This window comes from Trichoplax adhaerens, genomic scaffold, assembly GCF_000150275.1.
Source record: "Trichoplax adhaerens TRIADscaffold_1 genomic scaffold, whole genome shotgun sequence".
In the NCBI taxonomy this organism is placed as follows: domain Eukaryota; kingdom Metazoa; phylum Placozoa; class Uniplacotomia; order Trichoplacea; family Trichoplacidae; genus Trichoplax; species Trichoplax adhaerens.
The window spans coordinates 3,954,344-3,976,841 of record NW_002060943.1 but is presented as its reverse complement, the minus strand read 5'-3'; the positions used below and the strand labels follow the sequence as shown (position 1 = coordinate 3,976,841).

Genomic DNA, 22,498 nt, shown 5'->3' with positions numbered 1-22,498 from the left:
TACAATTACAAAATTCTGATAATTGTACCGAATAAAAATAAGCACAGCATACTATTTCCATTATAATATATATATATAAATGAGCGCTTTTCATATTAATTCAACAAATTCTTATGTGCGGTATTGTACCAAGGCACCATGTACGTGTAGTGTGTATACATAGATACAATATAAATAATTCCAAATCAAATAATCCCAAAAATGTGAGGAAATGTGGTAATTAACGACGATCAGATATTGCGACATCCTCAAATACCTAAGTGTAAGCAAAGCAATATACAATAAATGTAATCAATTGAGATAGTGAATTGAAATTTAGTCCAATTAATAATTTACCTCTAATAAGTTTTTCGGTTCAACGACACACTGAAATCTTTCTTTTAGGTTTTTATTACCGACCGAGTGCGGTGTGTATGATCTAAAGCACCACCAAAAAAACACACTAATTAGCAGCTATTTTACGTAGCACAATGGACTTAAAAATCTCTCGTAGTATATATACGTCAGTGTTATCAATTCATGTCAACACAATGCTCAATATAGTAGAAGAATATACTACACAGTACTGTACCGTAATGTCAGAAATTCACCTTCAAAGAAGCCAACCTCATATTAAAAGCATGCACTTGTCGCTGCATTTACGTTAAATTAAAATTCAAAGTTTCCGTCACACTGTATGTGCTACGTAGTACAATACAATCCAAAATACTACAGTCGCTCTAGGAGGAGCTCAGGTGTACTAGGAATAAACTTATTTTACAGTTAAGCAAACTCGCTCCAATTTTCTTTACTAATAAAAGCATTTTCTAACTGTGTCGTAATACAAAATCTAATAAGTAGAAGCTATTCTCGCCCGAACGAGCTTCACTAGTGTTGGATGCAGGCTTCCTTTCGCGTGAATAAAAATTACTATAAGAAAACGGATAGCCGCTTATTTATTAATGGCTAGTCCGCGGTCAGTAAGATTTATCAAATCGTAGCATTTTTTTACCTTTCTTTAACTTTGCTACGTTGATTAGGAGTAGGAACTGATTCTAGTACATGATCAAAATTTAGCCTACAGCTTAGGTCGCCCACTGATGGATTCGGAAAGGGCAGATTCGCAGGAGTAATATCAGTTCTATTATAATGTTTTATACAAAAGACTTAATTAACTTACAGAGAGATCGAAATATATTACCATAAAATACAAAGAATTGCAATACCATTAATCAACAAACCTTGCGTTAAAATTTAACTTTGCTGGTGACGATGAAATATCGTCATTATCCCACTCATCATCCAGAGATCGTTTCAAACTTGTAAAAGGATTTAACCGCAATGATTTACAATTATCTGATAAAGATTCATCTATAACGGCGAAAGGATTATAAACTATTAAAGATATATAAATGCTAGGCAAAATAGAGGATCATACAATAAGTGAATGTCGATGGGTTATTTGAAACAAGTAATAATATCATAAAATAGTTATCTTATAGCCGTATTTAGAATCACAGCAAAGCTTGCACTCCATACCAATTTATTTTATTTTTACGTTATTACCGTCTGATATATCTTTATCGTATAGATACGAATTGCCAATGCTGTTCGGTTTTTCAGTTTGTGGTGTGCTACTGATTGGCTTATCATCAATTTCATCCATGGCTTTTACTTAATAACAATAACAAATGTACGGTACTTTCTTAATTTTTAAGAACTGGTTATACATTCTAGCAGGTTTTCACGGAATTCTTACCTCCTTCAAGACGTAACTCCTAAAAGGGAATACATAAAAGCATAATGAGTTCCGTATAATAAATTATCTTCCAATAGCATTACTTAGAAGTACTTAATACATACTTTAAAGATAGCACATATTAGTTAACTAATATTACATACTAGTCTATGCCCATGAGAATTTTGGTTGTGCAAACGCTCATTCCTTAGCTGTTTCAGATATTCATGAGCTAGCAGCTGATCAACGGTGATTCTGCAATATTGAAAATTAGAATCCACATAATCGTTAGTACAAAAGATAATGGAGTAAATATAATAAATATTTTAATACCTTTTGTTAGGTATAGGATCGATCATAGACATGATCAACAACTTTAGCTCGGAAGAAATGTCTAAGTATCATAATGGCAAACAAAAACAAAGATTTAAAAATAAATATGATCAAAGTGACGACTTTTAAATTGTGAGAATATACCTTTAGTAAATTCTTCAGGCAATTCTCCACTTCTTAATTGGTGCCACCCTTCGCCCCTTGATGGCAATTCAACATCACACGCTAACTCGAACGTGGTAATTCCTACACTAAATATATCGGCTGGTTTTCCAAAACTTCCCTGTAAAACCTCTGGCGCAAGATATTTTGAGTCGCCTTCCTGGCAATCTGATTCATTCATCTGTAAAAAAATAATTGTCAAATTGCATACTTTAGTGTGTGCTATTGGGTATTTATTACAAGAAAAAGGAGACCAAATAAGATAGCATTACATCGGTAAGACTGAGAACCAGTCCAAAGTCTCCTAATTTACAAACTAGATCCTTAGATACAAATATATTGGCAGGCTTTATATCCATATGTACAGAGCCAAAATCGTGTAGGTGTTTTAATCCCTAATGTTAGATAAATTTAATAATGTTACGAATCATGTACATGAAATTATTTTTAAGTACAAAAAAACTAAAGCGAAATCTAGAGAACGAGATTTAATGGCGTCATTTACCAGGGCTAAATCAAGAAGAAACGACCATATAGTATCTTCATTGATATTAGGATGCTGATCTGCGTAATCTTTTAAACTAAATACATCGAAAAAATATACTGTTATTCACGCATGTTCGAGGATGATAGCAATTTCTATGATGCATCAAACAGGACTAACCTCATTGCGCAGAGTTCTGTTTGAATATATAGCTTTAACCTAAAAAAATTAAGACAACAAAAATTGTATTAATATTAAATTATATGATTATGAAGAAATCCGCAATACAATCACAATAAGTTAATTACTTTTCTTCCCATGCACGAATAAACCTGACTACATTAGGGTGAGCTGGTAATTTTTCGTGTCTTTCGACCTCAGCCAACTTCCGACGTCTAATGAATGATTGAGGGATAGGAAATGAACGTCACGATTAAAATTTATAATACGATTAATTCGTAAGTCATAATTGCAGAATCAATATATAATCTTAGTTTTGGCCAATTACTTATTTTTGCTGCATTGTAAGTATTACTTGCCTGTCTGCATTGTTACGAAATTTTTCGCGAGATACCTTTACGGCATAAGATTGACCATCTTCTTTATTTTTAACTTGGAAGACCTACTCATGAAAAATACGATACACATTATCAGTGTTAGGTGATAAGATATGTATTACAAAATTTAAATTAGCTCCAGGTTTCCGCATTACTACTTTACATCAATATTTTACAGCATTAACACAGAGCATTATTGTGCCATAATAAGTAAATACTGCATTTATACCAACAACGTGGCGTACCTCTCCAAAGGAGCCAGATCCTAATTGCTTTTCGATATCAAAACACTAATCAAGGTAAAGATAAGAAATAACTTCAAAGAGATGCAGTAGACCATCGATAATTACGTTGAAAATTAATTATGCAGTTAGGATCATTTATGAAATATTGAGAATGTTGGTTTAAGCCACGATTAGTCTATTGTTAAATAGACTACCAAAAATGAATGCCATGATTATTCTTTATGACGATCCCGTACTATATAACTAGACTGAATGCCTGATTTTCATGGTTAGATTAGTATTACGTGTATTTATTTCAATGTTGGACAATTTCCAATTAAATAAAGTAGCGGTCTCATTACGAATCGGAATCTAACTTTTCGATCTATCTAAATAAGAATATCATGTAGTTGTAATTGTACGATTTTTCTAGAATACGGAATAAATTACTTCAGATAAATTATTGGTATCTACGATTTTGTTTCATTTTTCACAATGATTGTGACATGGGATGAAATCATTGCGAAACGACGGCACTGTACTAATGAACAACGGATAATTATAACCAACAATCATTTCTAATGACTAATACACACTTGTGTAGAGAAGTAATTACTTTACGTTATTCCGATAGCTCTTTCTAAAACCGTTAAAACAGAAACAAAAGTATACCAGTACAGCAAGAAAAATAAAATGCACTATCCATTTATAGCAAAAAAGGTATCGTACAGCATAATCCTTCGACTTTACTTGTACAGTATTTTAGAATTTCTCGTCTTTAAACAATTACAGTTTTTCTGTCAATTAATAGAATGAAGTAAAATTATTGATATTCTACAAGAATGCATTGTCTATAATATTCACTGAGGGCTACTATCCAATAAGCGTTTAAAATCCTCAAAAATGAGATTAATATTCTGATCGTTTCAATTATGCCTCAACTAGATAGAACAGTAATGTCCTAATATAGATAAAATTCTAAATGCAACCCAAGCACAGGGTGCTAATAACTTGTCCATACAGTTGATAAACACCTTCGCCATACCTGTTCGAAATAGGACCTATTGGTGTTCTTGTTATATATTGGACTATTGACAACTGCAGAAGCTGTAAGCAAATAGTCAAGGATCATAAAATATCATATACAATAATAAGTAGTTCCGATAAGATACGTGTACAATAATGCGGAAGGTCTACTTGTAATAATTACTATACAAATACGGTAGACTAACATCGAAGAATGGTAATATGATCTGCTATACCAAACTATCAATATTTTAAGGAATAAATGAGGAAGGTCTACTTGTAATAATTACTATACAAATACGGTATAGTATACTAATATCGAATAATGGTAATCTGATCTGCTAAACCAAACTATCAATATTTTAAAGAATAAAATGTTTCAAGACAGCCAAGTAGGTTTCGATCTCGATAGTCTGTACATTGTATCTAGTTGCAGATTGATCAATACTGTAAATCGATAGATCCAATAGGTAGTAGAGATACTATCACGTCCCTGAACTTATTTCCATTGTAGTCTATCGGTCAATACTAGGTATTGTTCATGATTCGGTCTTGCAAATTATTCTAATCTCGTATTTCGACTATGTTAATCTTGAAAGTTGACACTAGAGAAATAGACATTATCATTTTACAGTCCATGGATTTTAATCCATCTAATTTTATGCTCTACTGTTGCGGTTGCATTCTTCAGTTCGAAATACCAACATTGAATACCGGTATAAAGGATACTATTCTCATAACTTTGCCCTTTGAAGCTAACAGAATGAGCTCTTAAATCGGTCTGTCGATGTCGAAATACTCGACTAATGGGCGGAACAGTCTTTGCTGGAGGCTTAGGAGGAGGCAGTTGATAACTTTGACGCGATTTTTTTCTTAGACTTTGACTGTTATCATAAAATGTTGGCATTGGTATTATACGCACTGGCGATGAGGGTAAATTGTTTTTCTCCATCTTCTTTCTCTTGATGAGCAAAATGGGTTACAATGAGAAAGGATATCAGAGTTAAATAAGACGGTCTTGATCAATCAGCAGCAGTTGCGTTTGTCCACTTGACGTGAATAGTTGTGGAAAAATATTGTTATTGATTTAAAGGCTACTTCCATATCTTCTTACCTGCTGTATTGACCACACTGAAATGGGCATCACTGGAAGACACAGTCATCTAGTCGACGCCAATCATGGAGCGTTCAACTAATTACAGTACTCTGTCCTCGATTTACTATCAAGCAGTGATCGCCAAAAAAGCAAACAACGTCATGTACAGCTAAAAATAACTTGTTTCCTCTTTCACACTACACTTAACAAGGACAACTCAAAGTAATTTATCCACCGTATATAGAAGGAGTCAAGGAATAGACGCTAAGAATACCTCAATGATAGGAAGAAACTAGACTCAATATGACCAAAGACTCTTTGTAAAAATCAATGCTAGCAGCCCAAAAAGCACCAACAAACAAAGGAAACGGATGCGCTTGTCAACACTCCCCTTGAGAATTTTACCCACTTGCAATTAAAAAATAAACTGGATCAGAAATGCCAAGAAGAAACTTGCAATGTTGTTAGCAAGGAAAAGCTAAAAGAGGAATAAGTTGCTAACCAATTTCAATGGCTGTTGTAGTTCAAAGAAAAAAAATTGGCCCACCAGCGTCAAGACGCTCAACGACGTACACTACGATACTGGAAATGGTCACACCAAGGTTGACTCACCCCTAACGGTGAGTCACAGTCAAGCGATTCATCGCTCCAACGCGATCAACCAGTCATGTCCAAGCTGATGATAGGGTATCAGCCTGTAGGGCGGCTGACACGTGAATGGGTCATACCACTGACATGGTTGACGCCGGCGCTGGTGTCTGCAACAGGTTTTTTTTTAGATCATGACAAATCAGCTCGTGCCCAAATAGCGCGGGAAAACTTCTATTTTGGGGCAAGACAATGCCATACGGATAATGGATGTTTACGGATCATCATCCTTTACTATGCTAATCCAATGATAGTAATTTATATTATTTTGAGAAGTGTTTGATGCACTTGTCGTTGTGGGCGATTGTATTAGCGTATGCTAATTTGCACCGTGCATTATACTGTAGGCACAGGACTGTACTGTACACTGTACGTACACCACTTTGCAGTGTCATTACCGTATCGTACCGTTTCGCTTCATTTTCAAATCTTTTGTCGACATGTTTGTGGAACATTTTCCTGCCCCTACGATGGAGAAAACCTTCATTGATAGTTTTCATGTCCGAAATAGCATTACAGTAATCGATGTTGGCCAAACTATTCAATACCTCCATAAGCTGCACCATTTTACCTCATTTTTCAAATCATGTTGATTTTTAGCATTTTATTTATACAGGACAGTATGTCTTGTATTGCAGTGGACGGAGTCATGGACTACTAGTGAGTTACTACGTAGTTCTAGTAGAACGTCCATGACGGAGTAATAGCGAGTATAGTAGTCTGTTGTTATACGAAACAGTGTGTTGACGACAATCAATGCAGGCCAAAATGCTGCAATGGTCCGTACACTGTTCATATTTTATTGATTTTATTGAATAAAATCAAGAAAAGCTGCTGGATCTTCGTCTTTTTACTCTTGTTTAGAAACACCCATAGAACAACAACAAAGATACATACGTTCTAATCGCCTTTATTGACGAAAGCTACTCAAAAACTTTTGCGTATTGATAAGTCTATGATGACAGTAATTAAAGTCAACAGAAAAACAGTGATATCCTTTTCTGCATCTTCTAGATTCTTGTAGAAGAATCTAGAAGATTACACTGTACAGTACTCGTACATTTTAGCGCTCATTCTGCTTTGGGTGGCAGCCAGCCTTGGCAGTGGTAGTACACGACGTAGTCCATTTCGCAGTTGGGCAATAACTTTAATTTCAAAATAACGAGAGGCTCTTTGCTCTTCATCACACGCATTTAGTCATTTATTGTTCTCTCATAAAGCAGACAGTATGATTACTATTGACTAACAGTAGGGACGAAATCTCCAAAATTCATAAATAAATCCTATATATACTGTATATATATATATATATATATTTTTCTACTGTACCACAGTACACAAATAATGTTGACGATATTTTATCTACATTAATTAAATGAATAAGTTGAATAAAAGTTGAATACACCCAATGCTATTTAGGAAATCATTACCCAACACGGAGACGTTGTACCTCGCCCACTGCGAGACTAGTAAAACTTTCGGTATAGCTCCAATAGGGGCGAAAAGAGTTTATCTTAAATGGTTGGAGGTTAAATGAGTGAATAGACGTCGTAAAATTAAATTGTTTTCAGTGCAAACTTTGATAAAATCATATTGAATACTTTATAAATTTGATTCGATATGGTGTTAATCATCATCTTCTTCTTCCAGATCCTAAGATTAAAAGCAAAGGCAAACGTTCACAAAACTATCATAATGATATCAGCATTGTTAATTAGAATGTAGTACAGTAAGTACCAGTTGTAAGGTATAAATATAAAACCAGTCGAAAATGGAAGGAGGTTCTATTTACCTTTGCAATCAATTCTCTAGCTAACTTAACATTATAATATTCATTATAATGTTGCGATCTCTTCTTTTTAAAATCTTGTTTTCGTTCTACAAAATAGAATCATGTTACCGGTCACTACACCATATATAAATAATATGCAACTTGATACTAACAACTTGAAACCCACCTAATTCTTCAGGTGTTAATTGTTCATCATGGTTCTCATCGTTTGAGTCATATTCAGCCCATCGAGAGCCACTTGCATCATCAGAAGTACCATGTAATCTAAGAAAGCCGCAATATTTTAATCATTGTAAGGCGATCAGAGGAGAGAAAGTAGACTATACCCAAAAGAAGCAACATGACAATGTAGATTTTAAAATAAATTTACTCGCTGCTTAAGGTCGCAGGATCTATTCCTTTGACATCAGTTTCTCCTTCCGAGTCAGCATCTGCATAACGATATGGTGTTTTCGGTTCATCAACCTTCATATGACCATAGTCCTTGTCTGCTGGATGATAGGTCATCAAGATATTCATTTCATCCCAACGAACACCGCTACGTAAAAATGATTAACGGTTAATACCTTAGCAATATACCGTACCATCAATTTTTGGCGCATAAAGTTATCATCGTGGCAACAACGATACTCGTAATATGACAGAAATACAGTGTAATGTAGAAATTATACTTCCCAATACTCCGTAGTTGTATACTAAAAGTGTCTTAAAGCATCTCAAAAGAGAATTTGCAAATGAAATAGTAACGAGTCAGACTGAAGGGAATGGTTGGATTCAATAATAAAATTTTAATAGCACCACTGCAACTGACTTAAAAAGATGATCAATTCCGTATCATGATCAGTCAAACATGAATGCAGTCTTGAATCAATCTTATAGGTAGAGTATTCCGGTACTAATACACCTATTGTATAAGGAATTGCTATTTAGAAATAACAGATCCATACGACATAGTTATGCCACAAAATATGGCAATTGTACTTAAAGCAATATAGTAGATTTCAGAATGCCGGCTTAATAAGAATTTAGGCGAGCGAGCGCTAGTTGAAAATCGATATACGAGTAATATAATCTTGGACATTCATTTTGAAAAACACATTGAAGATGGATATTTACGTATAGTTAATCTTAAATTGAGTACGTTCTTAATAGCTAGTGTTATAATACTGTGCATATAGGTTAAGTAAGCTTTGCCAACATTGAAGCATTGTATAACCCTTTAGTCACTTAAAGTGATAGTTAAGATTCGCTAAAATAAAGGTCTCCATTAAACTCAATCAATCATGATGAAATTAAAATCTACCAAAACTGAGATCACGAGCTTCATTTACATAGAATACATTGGATTAATGTGTGAGTACAGTCAATCGGCAAGGCATGTCGCTCATATCTCTTATGCAAATCACAAATTTCTGGATAAATGGTCAACAATATTACATTGACTACACAACGGAATAAATAATAAAGACTTGACATTCATCAATATTTGATCTAAGATTAAGCCTTAAGTACAAGTTAACGTTTAGAAACTACTCAATACCACTACATGAATCAGTGGCTCTATCTATCGTAATCAAAAATTTAAAAAATTTATACAACTCCATGTTACAGTAAATACTATTCATATTCCTGAATCACCTCTATAATCGAAAATATTGCACAACGATCGTAAAAATTGTATAGAAACACAATGTAGCAACCCGTCTCGAAAATGACCGTAAGCAATAGGAATATATGTAACGGTGATGCTAAAAATCTACCGAAAATATTACAGATTTAATGTCTACAATGTGGTAATAACAAGATGAAGTCTGAAAACGAAAGATTGTCGTCAATTCTCATCAGATAATAGAACAATAATACTATTCGTTGCAAGTACTACAATAGCACTGCAAAGCATTGTGTACAACATTAACGAAAAAGCACAAACTTTCTCAAAATTAAATATCTGATCATGGTATGATGAAATACGTATGTATAGGTGCTGCTATTGCAACATTGATATTTGCAACGATATATAAAACTTTGCGAGGCTTATTAAAGTTTCATTTCTAACCGTAATTCTTGTTTAACGCAATTGAACAGGGCGAGTCAAGTTACTAATTTTGAAGTTCTAGCCTATTAATTATATATACAGTATATTATTTAAATCGGAAAGGCACCATCTTGCATACACGGTTAATATCAACTACAATTCAGTAGGTTAAAAGTGCATGTGAATAAGACCACATATTACCGTTGTTGATCATTACTGTCAATACCTTTCTGAGGATATGGTCCATTTCCAAAATAACAACTACTATTTTAAACAATAGCATCAAACGTGCTGTGAGAAATTCGTAAAGCGTAATTAATATAATATCTCTTTTACAGCTGCAATAGTACAGTAATATTTTCAATGAAGAAATTAGTGTATACCCAATCCACCCACAATTTTAATTTATATGATGAATTCAAGAAATCCGATCAAAATTTTAAAAATTATGCATGAAATAAGACGATGAGCGCCCTGTATAATTGATAGAGTTAAGATAATCAATCTTCTTAAAGTATTTCACATCATAACAAAACAACATACCTTCTCTGCACCAGTATATTCATTAATTATTTAACGTCAATTTTTAATTACAGTGAAGTGAATTTCTACTGCACTTTAATGAGAATTATCATTCTCTATCTAGTCTGATATTATTTTTTCTACAGGAATCATCTGTTATTATTATTATGACGTTTACATCAATGATCGTCCTGCATTCATTGACAATAAAAAATGTAGAACGCTTTGTCTAAAGACTTAAGCAATAACATGTTAAACGATAATAAATTGTCAAAACTAAAATGCTCACTCTCAAAAATTCACTATCTTCATCGTCAAGGGTAAATTATAACAACACTACTTTATATTAAAATAAGTGGCCTAATCAGTCATCTGACAGATGAAATACTTGTTATGATCAGTATTTTTCATCATTGAATAAATTGCCATCACTATACGTATGCTCGTATATCATACGTTAACTTTGTATGCACTTAATAAGATAAGTAGAGTAATACCATGTACGCACAGATGATAATATAATAATTAAACTACTACAGTATGTACTGTGCAGGCTATAATTGGATAAAGCTCAATTTCTATATTATCGGAGTACTCAAATGTCTCGGAAATAAATGTTAACAGCATACGAGTAGAGTTTAAAGAGTCTTGAGTAGATACAGTAAGATTCCGCTAACTCCGTGTTCGTCTACGAATACAAGGTACTACATATTTCACTACAATGCTATTAGTACAGTATTTTATTTAAAGACATAATAACATTAGATAATAACAAGGATATAATTATTAATTAGTACTTATATAAAGCAATCATTCAAATGTTTTTTTTTATTTTTTTGTAGTCGATATCGAGAATTAGAGTTTTACTATGTAGACGTCAATTTTTACTGGACGCATTTAGCAAACTTTTAGTAAGTGGAACAATAAAATTAAAATTCTTCAGAAAGTCGTTGAAAACGAAGTTGAAGAATAAAACTGGATTGCTAAAGAAATAGTCCATGAAGTGGGTTTGATCCGAAAAATGTATAATAATGATGAGCAGGATGTTTTGCGACCAGCAGATCGTGCCGTTATGATTTTAGAATTTAGAATCTAGCCGAATACTCATCTACTATACCGTGCACTGTACTATCGCTTATACCATAGAATTATATTTTGCTACAAAACTATTATACAACACAACAATACTGACTGATGTAGTTACATAAGAGGTACATTGGATTTTAGTGGCGTAAAACCTTAACTTTATGAACTTCTAGACGCACGGAATTGTAGCAGGCATATGCGTATTTGTATATTGATCCCTTAATTCTTAAGTAGGTCTAAAAACATGTTATTTATAAGAACGAGAAAAGTTTTACACATTTGAAATAGTTTTTAGTCTGCAGTGAATGGTCTCAATGAAACTTCTTTCAAAGCATACCGGTATTTATTTATTCTTATAGAGCATATCGGACGCCTTTACGATGCGAATGAGAAGACAGATTTACGGTGTGTGTACGCGTATGTGAGAGTAGTGAAACGTTGTTTTCCATGATAGGAAAAAAAATACGCGTAATGTAATTTTAATATGAAAATTACCTTCTGTTTACCTTAGTTTCTTTCTGCTATCAATTAAAATGTTTAAAAATTAGTTAAAGATATATTCTAGTAAAATCATAGTCACTCGCAGAACATGTAGAGTATTGACTATCATCATGATAAGTGTGGCATCGATCCGGTTCCCATCTTTTAAAATGATCGAATGGGAAAACCCTTTCTGTTACAACATTTGTCCCTTTTAGATACCTAACATTCTACTGTCGATTTCTGTATGATTACCATTCTAATGTACTGCGCTGCAAACTATACATGGTATACAATATTTTAATTGCTTCCTTAACAAGAGAAGCCCAATTTAAGAACTGTACTTGGACAATTATAATCATTAGAAATGACTTGCATTATATCTAATTCAATCAGAGATAAAATACTCCATGAATGGAATCCTCATTCAACGAGTCAAAACATCTCTGATCTAAGATAATCTTTTGGATTAGTGATTACTCAATAGATTACCTGTGTGGTTCTCCATGATCGTGTTTAAGTATACTTCTGGGCATTTTCGGAGAAGGACTATTCATTTCCTTAGCCTTACCGCAGGCAGAATCAGAGTCGGCCATTTCGTTTTCCACTACACAACAGTCTGACGTTCCACGCTACTCTGAACTGATTCAACGCTATTCGGTCTGTTCCGGTACGGTACAGTACAGTACAGTGTACAGTATGCAGTTTACGGTGATCACACTCAGTATTGTACACTGTACACTGTACGGTGTATTTTACAGTGAAAAATTAAACTTACAGTGTACAGTACTTTGATGGTCTACAGTACAGTACTGTACGTGACCGCTACAAAGACCAAAACATCTCGACCTCTAGCTGCAAGTCTAGAGGTCGAGATGTTTCCGATATATACGTATGAGTAATCCAATAAATGAAATTGATGAGATCGGTCCTCTACAGATAGTTTTTATGGCTGCAGCAACACTTACTGCCAGCCAAATTAAATGTGGATATCAGTGTGGAATTACTGTATAATAGCTACTTCTTACAAATTAATGCTACGCATTGATATCATTCAATTCGGCTTTCCATTGCATAGGATGATATGAATATATTGTACAGTATACTGTATAGCGCAAGTAAATTTGTAAGATTTAAACCACAGACTTCTACATTTCTTCCAAATCTGGAAATCCATGATTTAAACATTTATCCGGGCATGGGCAACTTCAGGGATTGATTATGACATAAACATACACGAGTACTGTATTTAGCATGCATGATGACGATGCACTAGTAGTGGACAATCACATCATCGCCTTTGATTGGGAAATACTCGAGGATATACAGCATGAGCATATCTGTGAGCACTACGCAAATCAGCTCTGCTAAATGTAACTGGGCATTTATATAAATATCAGTGATTTGAAAAGGAAGTAATCGCAAATCTATTGATATATCTATGAGTTCTTTCTAAGGCATTGACTACTATATAAATCCTCTTACAATTTACTATACATTACCATATGGAGCTATCATGATCATGGTACGGTATGCATTATGGTTTTCAAAGTCCACTTGTAGTACTCCATTGAAAAATAAGAAGTATTTTAAATGTTGCAAAATTCATATTTACAAAGTGCCATAAATCAAGCTCGCTCTAATACGTATATTCGCAGTCCACTGCATTACTCAATCAAATTTATCTACTACAAAGCTAGTCAATCTAACATCGTCAACCGTGCAAGTGTCCTGCATTTTACGACTCGTATAGCGAAAATTTCGGCAAGAATAATCGATACTTCACACGTTTTTTCTACCTTGCATTAGTCATTTAACAGAACGATTTTATTAGTACGATTTTGCAAAATAGCTTATAGCGTGAGTAATGTTCTTCATCATAACATGAATGATGAAAGTGCTCAGTAAAATTTGAACGATATATGATAAAAATTTTATTGCATAGCATCCCTTAAAGAGAATCAGCAAATCGTTCGCTTTAGTGATATGTAACGTGATTACTTTCACGGATATTTTCTTTCTCTAGTAGGCCTAGCATAGGTTCGTAAATATCACTACTAATAGGTACCATAACTCCAGTTCTGGTGATTTCTCCTAAAGAAAAATAATCAATTGTACGAATATTAGTTTAGCAATTGTCATACTTCTGTCTTGCAAAGTACTACAGTTAAATAAATTATACCTCTTAAAATTTGACGTGCTGCGATAGCCGACGGAATACCGACTGTCCAAGCCATAGCGGAATGGCTGTCCGGACTACCATAAGAAGCCAATGTTATATGGCGCGTTTCCTATGCGTATTGATCAGATATAGCCATAAACTCACGAGTTAAACGTGATTCAAAATTTGAAGATAAAAGCTAATACCTTTTTGCCATTAGGCCAATCAACACCAATTTCGTGTCGCATGATTACAAAATCACTTTCTCCTTTCTCTATCGAATGAAATAGGATATATATCAGAAATATCCATCCATCTATTGCAAAAGTTAAAACTAACAGCCAAAAATCTTATTACGTAGTGTTAACGATTTGCTCAGTAAAGCAGATAGCGCATCAATAGTGGTTCCCTCTTTTGCTACTGGTTGATCAGACAGTAAACCAAGACTAAACCAAGTTAATCAATTCATAGTTAGTTATCTAATTATGTATTCAGTAAGCTCAATCATGACATAAAGTATTTACTCGATAATAGCTTTCAGTTTATTCTCGTTTCCAGAAACCCTTTTTAAGACTTCAGATTTTAAGTCGTCAATAGAAATATTGGCTTCTAAGCCAAGCAAATTTGCAGTCAGTTGATGCTAGAAAAGGGATAAAAAGAATTGATTGCTTCAATTATTATATTCAAATGTTAGCATGTATTACTTCAACTTTTAGCTTAACATACCCATTGAATATCTGGGGCATTCCTCATTAATATTGGATTAGGTTCTCCATTAATTACGCCGATCTTCAGCAAGGCAGTTGCAACTTCACTAAAACCCTATTATTAAAAAGGTCATGAAGCTTATTCAAACCGTTTTTTAGAAGTAATTTAGTACGAGAACCGGACTGAAATATTGCCAGTTCATAATTTTATCTTGCCTTGTATCTTATAGTTCCTCTTTCCACGGTGTGAGCGGAAGTTATGTCGTAAAGGTCAGCATACATCATACTGTCACGATTAGGATAACCTTCTAAATTGAGACCAGGATAATAATCAACGTCTTTTGTGTAAGCCAATAGTGAACCACCAGGATGGATCTCCTTAATCTGTTGATTGAAATATTGCATAAATATAAGGCTAGTCGTTTAATTTTGAGCTAAATAACTTAAATCATTAGAAGAATTTTCATCTTAGCGTTATATAATGTAAAAAGAATATAGACTTTAATCATTAACAAAGTTGTCATACTTCTCCATTTGTTCGATATCTGGCACCATTTAAAATAGCGAGCAGAGCTCCACGCGGGCTCCAACTGTTATACAAGATAAATTAGGTTACCGAAACGTCTTTTTGAAAACTATACCATAAATAATAATGAATACAAAACAATTTCGTAAGTACACAACCTGAATTTATATCTTAAAGGATTGTCAGATAATTCAGGAGCAGGTAGACCACCACAATACGACACGTACGACGAGATCTATTTAAAGACATCAAAAAATATAGATTTAAATCACCTATTGATCAGCTTTCTTAGGTATTTACCACAGGTGAATGCAAACAATTGTTAGACATCGAAAAAATCTTCTTTTTACTTTATGCCAATTTTACATATTTACATACCTTTCCTCCTTTCGCTCGTACTTCATCAAAACATTTTGCGGCCAACATGTGGTCAATACCTGGATCTAATCCCATTTCATTTAAAAACACCAAATTTTTATCCAGTGCACTATAAAAAAAAGCGGCGTATTTTCAGTAGATGAGATTTATTACACAAAATCCTAGCCAGAATATTATACATGATCTGAAATACAGAGAGACCGAATTCTACCTCTGATGAAGTTCTTTCATTGCCGGTGATACGTAACTTGCCGTTACCATATGCTTATCACAAGCCAGGCAGAACTTAGCTACTTGAGGGTGGTACGTATACGGTAGTAAACTATAAATAAATTGAAGTAGTTCACAACATTTGCAAAAGAAAAAGTGATATTATAGAATATGTTAACCACACCTCACGGTCAAATCATGACGACTGATCAACGCTTTCAATTGATCTAAAGCCTTTTCCTCTCCGAGCCTAAAAAGCATGGCAGCAGTGTTTCGATAGGTTTTTGCTATATCATTAGCATCGCCAATGCTGGCACTTGCTAAGAGAGCAAAATATCCAATATAAGAAAAAGTAATCAATTGCAATGATAGTGTAGGAACTACTTCGCATATACTACTTCTTATTCAATAATCTGGCATCTCTTACAAAATAATTTTAATTTGAAACGATGATTAATCACTATGCACTAACCAATGGTAATAGAGATATCAGGATCTCGTGTCAGGTATTCAACGACAGGTCTAGCAACAAAACCGGATCCAAGAAGTAAAACGTTCTTCTTCCTTGGAGAACTAACATGTAACCTACCATAAAGCAAACTCATTATTGAATCATAATGATATCCGAAAATTCAATTTTGCTAATTTTATTCTACACTTATCGATATTAATTACCTTTCATTTCTTAAATGTCGAATATACTCGAACTTTGGCGTTAACTCACCGTTGCTAGCAATAGTAGCCTACACGAATTATGTATATATACAGTATATAAGATACGAAAAAAGTTAGCATATCTAGGCATATATACTTAAATACAATTTAAAGCTGATAATTAGTTGAACAATAACGCAGCTCCGAAGTAGCATAATTGTAACAAGCCTCATATAATAGATAAGACAGCCGCGAAAGAGATCTGCTAATGAAATAGCAAAGGTTCATCAACATACATTCATGACTTCCTCCGATACTTTAGTGATATCTTTAAATGGAACCGAGGCTTCTGCCTTTGCCTATTTGATATACAAGGGGCGATTTAAATAAATACAAAAGAAAGAAATTATCTAACAACAAGTTAGGAAACAACTTCAATATATTATACACTTTTTGGGGTATTCACATTCAAATGTACAAAAATTAAAATTTTTTACCATTTCTATCAGGTGTGGCAATAGCAGATTTCCAAAAAAGTCCGTTGCTTCTCGTGGTAACTGAGTGGGTAGGTTATCAATTGAAGTTATAAGTATTCCATCCCCGGAAACACTGTTAAAATAAATAATTACGCATATGCTATTAGTGAGCTAGAATGAGATATTGTTAGGAGGTTCAAAGTAAAGCATAAGTACGCTTTAATATACTGTATACTGTAATACTAGCAACTAGTACAAAAACTAGCTATACTAAATCCAGCAAAGATTATTACCCTCTCGTTGCAGCATCGCTAACAGGATCATATACTTCAAAAGGATCTCCAATATTTGTTACACTGTATAGGAACTCGATCGAGCCCTAGTTCAAACGAAATCCCAGTATTAGTATGATGGAATTAAAAATGAATGATTTCTCTTTCGTTAGTACCATAACACTTACCTGCGGATCAGCTGATATATCAGAAATAGCAAGAAGTCGATGTGGTAAGAGTTTATCCGAAAGTCCTTTTGTAGCAGTTGGCTTTATTTTCATTAAATTCCTAGCATCTTTGCAAGTGAGGAGTCGAGGATCACCAACGCCCCAGTATAAGCCATTAATTAATACCGACATGTAAGGAGCAATCTAACGAAAAAGATTGATATAATTTTTCCGTAATACAGTGTTATAGTTTTACAATATTGCAATGAACCTTATCAGCAAAATTAGATCGATATTGTTCTGGAAATTTCCTAAAGTGACCCTTATCAAACTTGCTGCCGTCTAAGCTTTCAATATGATCTTCAGCAGTAACAATAGTTCCGTACACTTTGCGTGTATCTAGATGGAGTAAACACGAAATATAACGAAAAGACCCAATGAATTTTCTTCTCTCAGGGCTACTTACCGCCATGTTCCGTCACTTCTTTTAGGTCATTCGGGGATACAAATTCGTGTGGAAGCTGCTGGAATATCTCCTTTGCACCCTATCACAACATTGAAATAATCACATTAATTAATTAATGACGGATTAAGTTAAAGTCGATTATTTTAAGGCTACATTAATCACTAGAAATACCTACCCTTTATCTCATATTATAAATTAAATAGAAAGTAAATCTTATTAAGAAGCTCTATAGATTCAATTCTCACCTGGAATACATTTCCTGTTCCCGTGAATACAAATGTTAGTGGACCTAAAGCAGTTGGCATTTGACCTAGTCTAATACGACTACCAGCTTCGGCGATGTCAACTTTGGCGGATGTAGTGCTTGCATAATGGTGCGTACTACAAATGTACTAATTTTATAGTAAAGAAGTGATCATTAGAGAGCTATAAAAATCATAATTATTTCTACCGTTAGTTCGAAGAGCCTTACCAGGATTGTAAAAATGTATCAGTACCTACGCTAGCATAATATCATTAAAGTTATTTCTAGCTCTATAATTTCAAAGCACTCTAGACTAGTAACACAGGAAAATGGCCTTGCTATTTGAAGCAATAGATCAAACGATATATTACTGCTCAAGAACATACTTAAAATGAAAATAAAAATTCCTTTGTCTAGTGGTATTACCTCAATTTAAACTTTGAAGCGCTACTTTCTTTTTTTACACATGTAATCATATACATCATTAATATATTATGATATTATACCGTGATACTGTATGCTTGTAACTCATACATCGTTATTGATAATTTGTAACCGATACTATTTGCTAGTAAACTATTCGATGCGTAAGTTTATTTATTTTTTACCATAAATGGCGTATGGAAACCAAGATTCAATAATCTTACACCCATTCCATGCAGAATATTAATCATTCCTAAAATTATAACAACAAGAGCATAGTCATAACTCTAAATTGATTTTATTACGATATACAGTATCGATGAAATGGTATAGCGAATACTATAGAAAATGCTCTGCATAAATATAACATGTTGTATTCGCAATAAGTCAATGTAGTATACATTAAATTACAATGCATGTATATCTATTAAGTCCTTTATTTCTCATTGAGATTTACCTGCTATTCCGGCGAATTGTCCGAATGCTACTAAACGTTTACCAGAAGAATCAACCAATCTTTCATAATCTATTAGTTTAATTTTCTATAATTAAGAGGAAAATTTGGAGCATTAGTTGATTAATCTAAGTATGCTTACAAATTGTTATAGATCATTATTCGGATGTTTGGTTAAGAAATATTCGTAGCTAATGGATATAACATAATCGCAATGACAGTTAGAGAAAAGTAACCTGAACGATTCCAGGATCGATATTTAACATTTCGAGCAATATGATTCCGATTTAAATATATGAGAAATCGGATCAGATGCGAAAAATTTACAAAGATGAATATAAAAACTATGATGGCGATACATCATTCGGTAGTCAAGTTTTAAGTATATGGTATTGACAGTTATGCACATTAGTATTGTTGGTAATATATAAAATGGATGCTTAGGTAAAAACAGATCTGTTTAAGAGTAATTTCATGTTCTAAGCTGCGGTGTATAACCAAAGCTTGATGTCAAGTACAATGAAGTCGTATCCCCCATCGACGATCATGAATGCATCGTCATAACTGTAAAAGGCAGTTACCGCACAGCAGGAAATATCCATTTCAACCTGTGTAGTTGGCAACGGGCGATGTGTTGTGGAAAGAAATGAATACCAATTGCTTGATTTTATAGCCGTCATAGATTAGCTAGTCATCGCTCAGTAGTTGGTCATTTCAAGAGTAAAGAATTAAAGCGGCTTTCTCTGACGATTCTATTCATTTCACCACTATTCAATGATGCAAGTTCATGACACCAGCACTTTAGCATTTACTCAAGAACAATAATAATTATTATTAATGTATACTACGACGTGTATACTCGTCTAATAATTATATTAATCCATTGCAAATATGATGCAGTAGTTTTTGACATCATCGTCAGATTGATTTGTGTATTAGCTGAACTATAAATGGCCAAAATGTGGCCATAGCAACTGAATAGAATATTTTCTTGCAGACAAATTACTAAACTATAATTAATTGTTATCAATCAAAGCAACCGTTATTGGCTATTGCGTTGTTAAGATCGTTAGGAGAAAAATTTGAAAAGCGATATCTCGTTAGTAGGACTAACCATAAACGCTATTAAGATAATGCAGTTGAGTGTATATTAATTAAATCCTGTAGTTATGAATTCAATAGTATTTTAGCTAGTTTAGTATTCAATGACCACAACATGGAAGCCTGTTGCAGCATAACCCATCATGAATATGACAATATGCGATTACGATATTCTTCGGCAAGAGCGACAATATGCTGAATGAATACGTCTCGGGAATGATGATAGTATAGCCTATGTCAGCGTATCCATGTTCAGCACATGGCATCAGTGGAATGCGATTCATTTCATAGACCAATGATAAAGTAAAGTAAATGTGGAGAAATCATTCAATAAATACACGTTTAGGGGGAAAATTGACAATAGATCGTTTATCCTTGATTCTTTGAAGCAATAAAGCATTTTAAAATTGATAGCGTACTCGCTAAACATTGGCTATTGAGTTGAAAGTCATGCCTAACCTAAGGGAAAGAATGTACTGTCATGTTTTCATGCAATGAAAAAGGAGGCGTCGGCATTGCCGATGCTATGTCAATGTTCATCATGAGCTTGTGAGAGTTTGGTCATGAGACGAGGATACAATATAGAGTTTAAGGCAATCGATTGTGGTATGGTAGGCAGATTTATGAGCAATGACATGACTGTTAGACTGATTGGCGTTCATTGGATCGACATTTACTTTTATAGCAGATTGGAAAATGGTCAAGTTCAAATAAGCTGGCAAGTGCCGTACTGAACGTATTTGTTTGTGCCTGATGGACAATTAAAGCGTTTGCTGATTGTTCACAGTTTGTATGCCTATCATGTAGGACTGATCGATAGTAATGGAATTTACCTTTTCGAGGATAGCGTCTAACAGCGGCATATTGTCTGCTTGAGCTTTAATGGTATGAGAGAAGAAGCAATAAGTTTTATTAGGGAGGAGTTTATCGATGGGTACTTGTTTAACACCAACAACTAATGATGCTTGGGAAATATCTTCTTGTAAAATGGCTCCACATTCTTCATATTCCGATCCCGTGAAAGCACGCTTAGCCGATGGTTGAACGATGACTTTATAGCCAAATTCTTCCACTAATAAATTGACTTGCTTTGGCCCGAGAGGTGCTCTTCTTTCCCATGTTAGATAATCTTCTCGTCGAATGGCGATGACTTTACTATACTTTGATGACTGCCTTGTCCATACTCTTGTCGGCGCTAATCGATGAATGGGTTGAAGGTAAGACGAAGCGCGTAACATATTTCTCTCCTTAACTACACACTACAGTAGAACTCTTTCAACGACTATTGCAATACTCTAGGCAAAATGAATGGCTGGTGATTTCTCTTGATGCTTTTTAGACTACAGATGCTTCAAAGAATTGTTGAATAAAATTGACAATCCAACGCTATCAGCTCCAATATATTGAATACTACTCGTAGATTGATTGACCAAGGGGGATTATCATACTGCAAGCACATTAACTGAGCGTTAACGTCGATATAGCCTGTCTTTCCAAGGGTAAACTGCCGTTCCTGTGCATTGTACTGTACCGTATTGTAACCCTGTACCAAAATGATGCCCACTACTATACAGTACTGTATGTACAGTAGGACTGTACAGTGTACAGTATACTGCGCTATACACTGTACACTATGTACTGTACCGTATGGCGTGATTCATCAGACTATTTCAAAATGGAATCAAATAATTCAACAAGAGTCAATTTGAAGTCAAATTGATATCCATAGATAGTGATCATAGTATGTATATGACATATATATCGTATAATAGTACTAATCCACTAATGGAATGGAAAAATGGAATCAAATAATTCAATACGAGTCAGTTTCAAACTTTCAAGTCAAATTGATATCCATAGATAGTGATCATAGTATGTATATGACATATATATCGTATAATAGTAATAGTACTAATCGACTAATGGAATGGAAAAATGGAATCAAACAATTCAATACGAGTCAATTTGAAGTCAAATTGATATCAATAGATAGTGATCATAGTATGTATATGACATATATATCGTATAATAGTAATAGTACTAATCGACTAATGGAATGGAAAAATGGAATCAAATAATTCAATACGAGTCAGTTTG

General features: G+C 33.9%; 3 protein-coding genes across 3 annotated transcripts; all 3 read right to left on the bottom strand.

Annotated features, from left to right (window-relative positions):
• Positions 1-220: 220 nt before the first annotated feature.
• On the bottom strand, positions 221-6,813 carry TRIADDRAFT_51686 (uncharacterized protein; the record flags this gene model as incomplete). Its single annotated transcript, XM_002107769.1, has 16 exons — positions 221-256; positions 337-418; positions 992-1,120; positions 1,221-1,350; positions 1,546-1,653; positions 1,739-1,757; positions 1,882-1,972; positions 2,051-2,111; positions 2,195-2,393; positions 2,503-2,607; positions 2,877-2,915; positions 3,232-3,318; positions 3,499-3,543; positions 4,523-4,584; positions 5,218-5,387; positions 6,656-6,813. 16 exons carry the CDS (start codon positions 6,811-6,813, stop codon positions 221-223), a joined length of 1,521 nt encoding a protein of 506 aa, XP_002107805.1.
• Positions 6,814-7,873: 1,060 nt separating this feature from the next.
• Positions 7,874-12,758, bottom strand: TRIADDRAFT_63479 (expressed hypothetical protein; the record flags this gene model as incomplete). Its single annotated transcript, XM_002107768.1, has 5 exons — positions 7,874-7,900; positions 8,040-8,125; positions 8,206-8,303; positions 8,410-8,577; positions 12,655-12,758. The coding sequence occupies 5 exons, from the start codon at positions 12,756-12,758 to the stop codon at positions 7,874-7,876; spliced, it is 483 nt and encodes a 160-aa protein (XP_002107804.1).
• Positions 12,759-14,140: 1,382 nt separating this feature from the next.
• On the bottom strand, positions 14,141-21,639 carry TRIADDRAFT_36926 (uncharacterized protein; the record flags this gene model as incomplete). Its single annotated transcript, XM_002107767.1, has 24 exons — positions 14,141-14,256; positions 14,345-14,453; positions 14,530-14,597; positions 14,681-14,769; positions 14,848-14,963; positions 15,050-15,145; positions 15,274-15,414; positions 15,557-15,620; positions 15,715-15,791; positions 15,935-16,043; positions 16,146-16,256; positions 16,329-16,460; positions 16,613-16,744; positions 16,820-16,887; positions 17,104-17,157; positions 17,296-17,407; positions 17,568-17,653; positions 17,735-17,917; positions 17,985-18,112; positions 18,180-18,258; positions 18,425-18,571; positions 19,032-19,099; positions 19,304-19,388; positions 21,235-21,639. The coding sequence occupies 24 exons, from the start codon at positions 21,637-21,639 to the stop codon at positions 14,141-14,143; spliced, it is 2,775 nt and encodes a 924-aa protein (XP_002107803.1).
• Between the last annotated feature and the right edge of the window lie 859 nt (positions 21,640-22,498).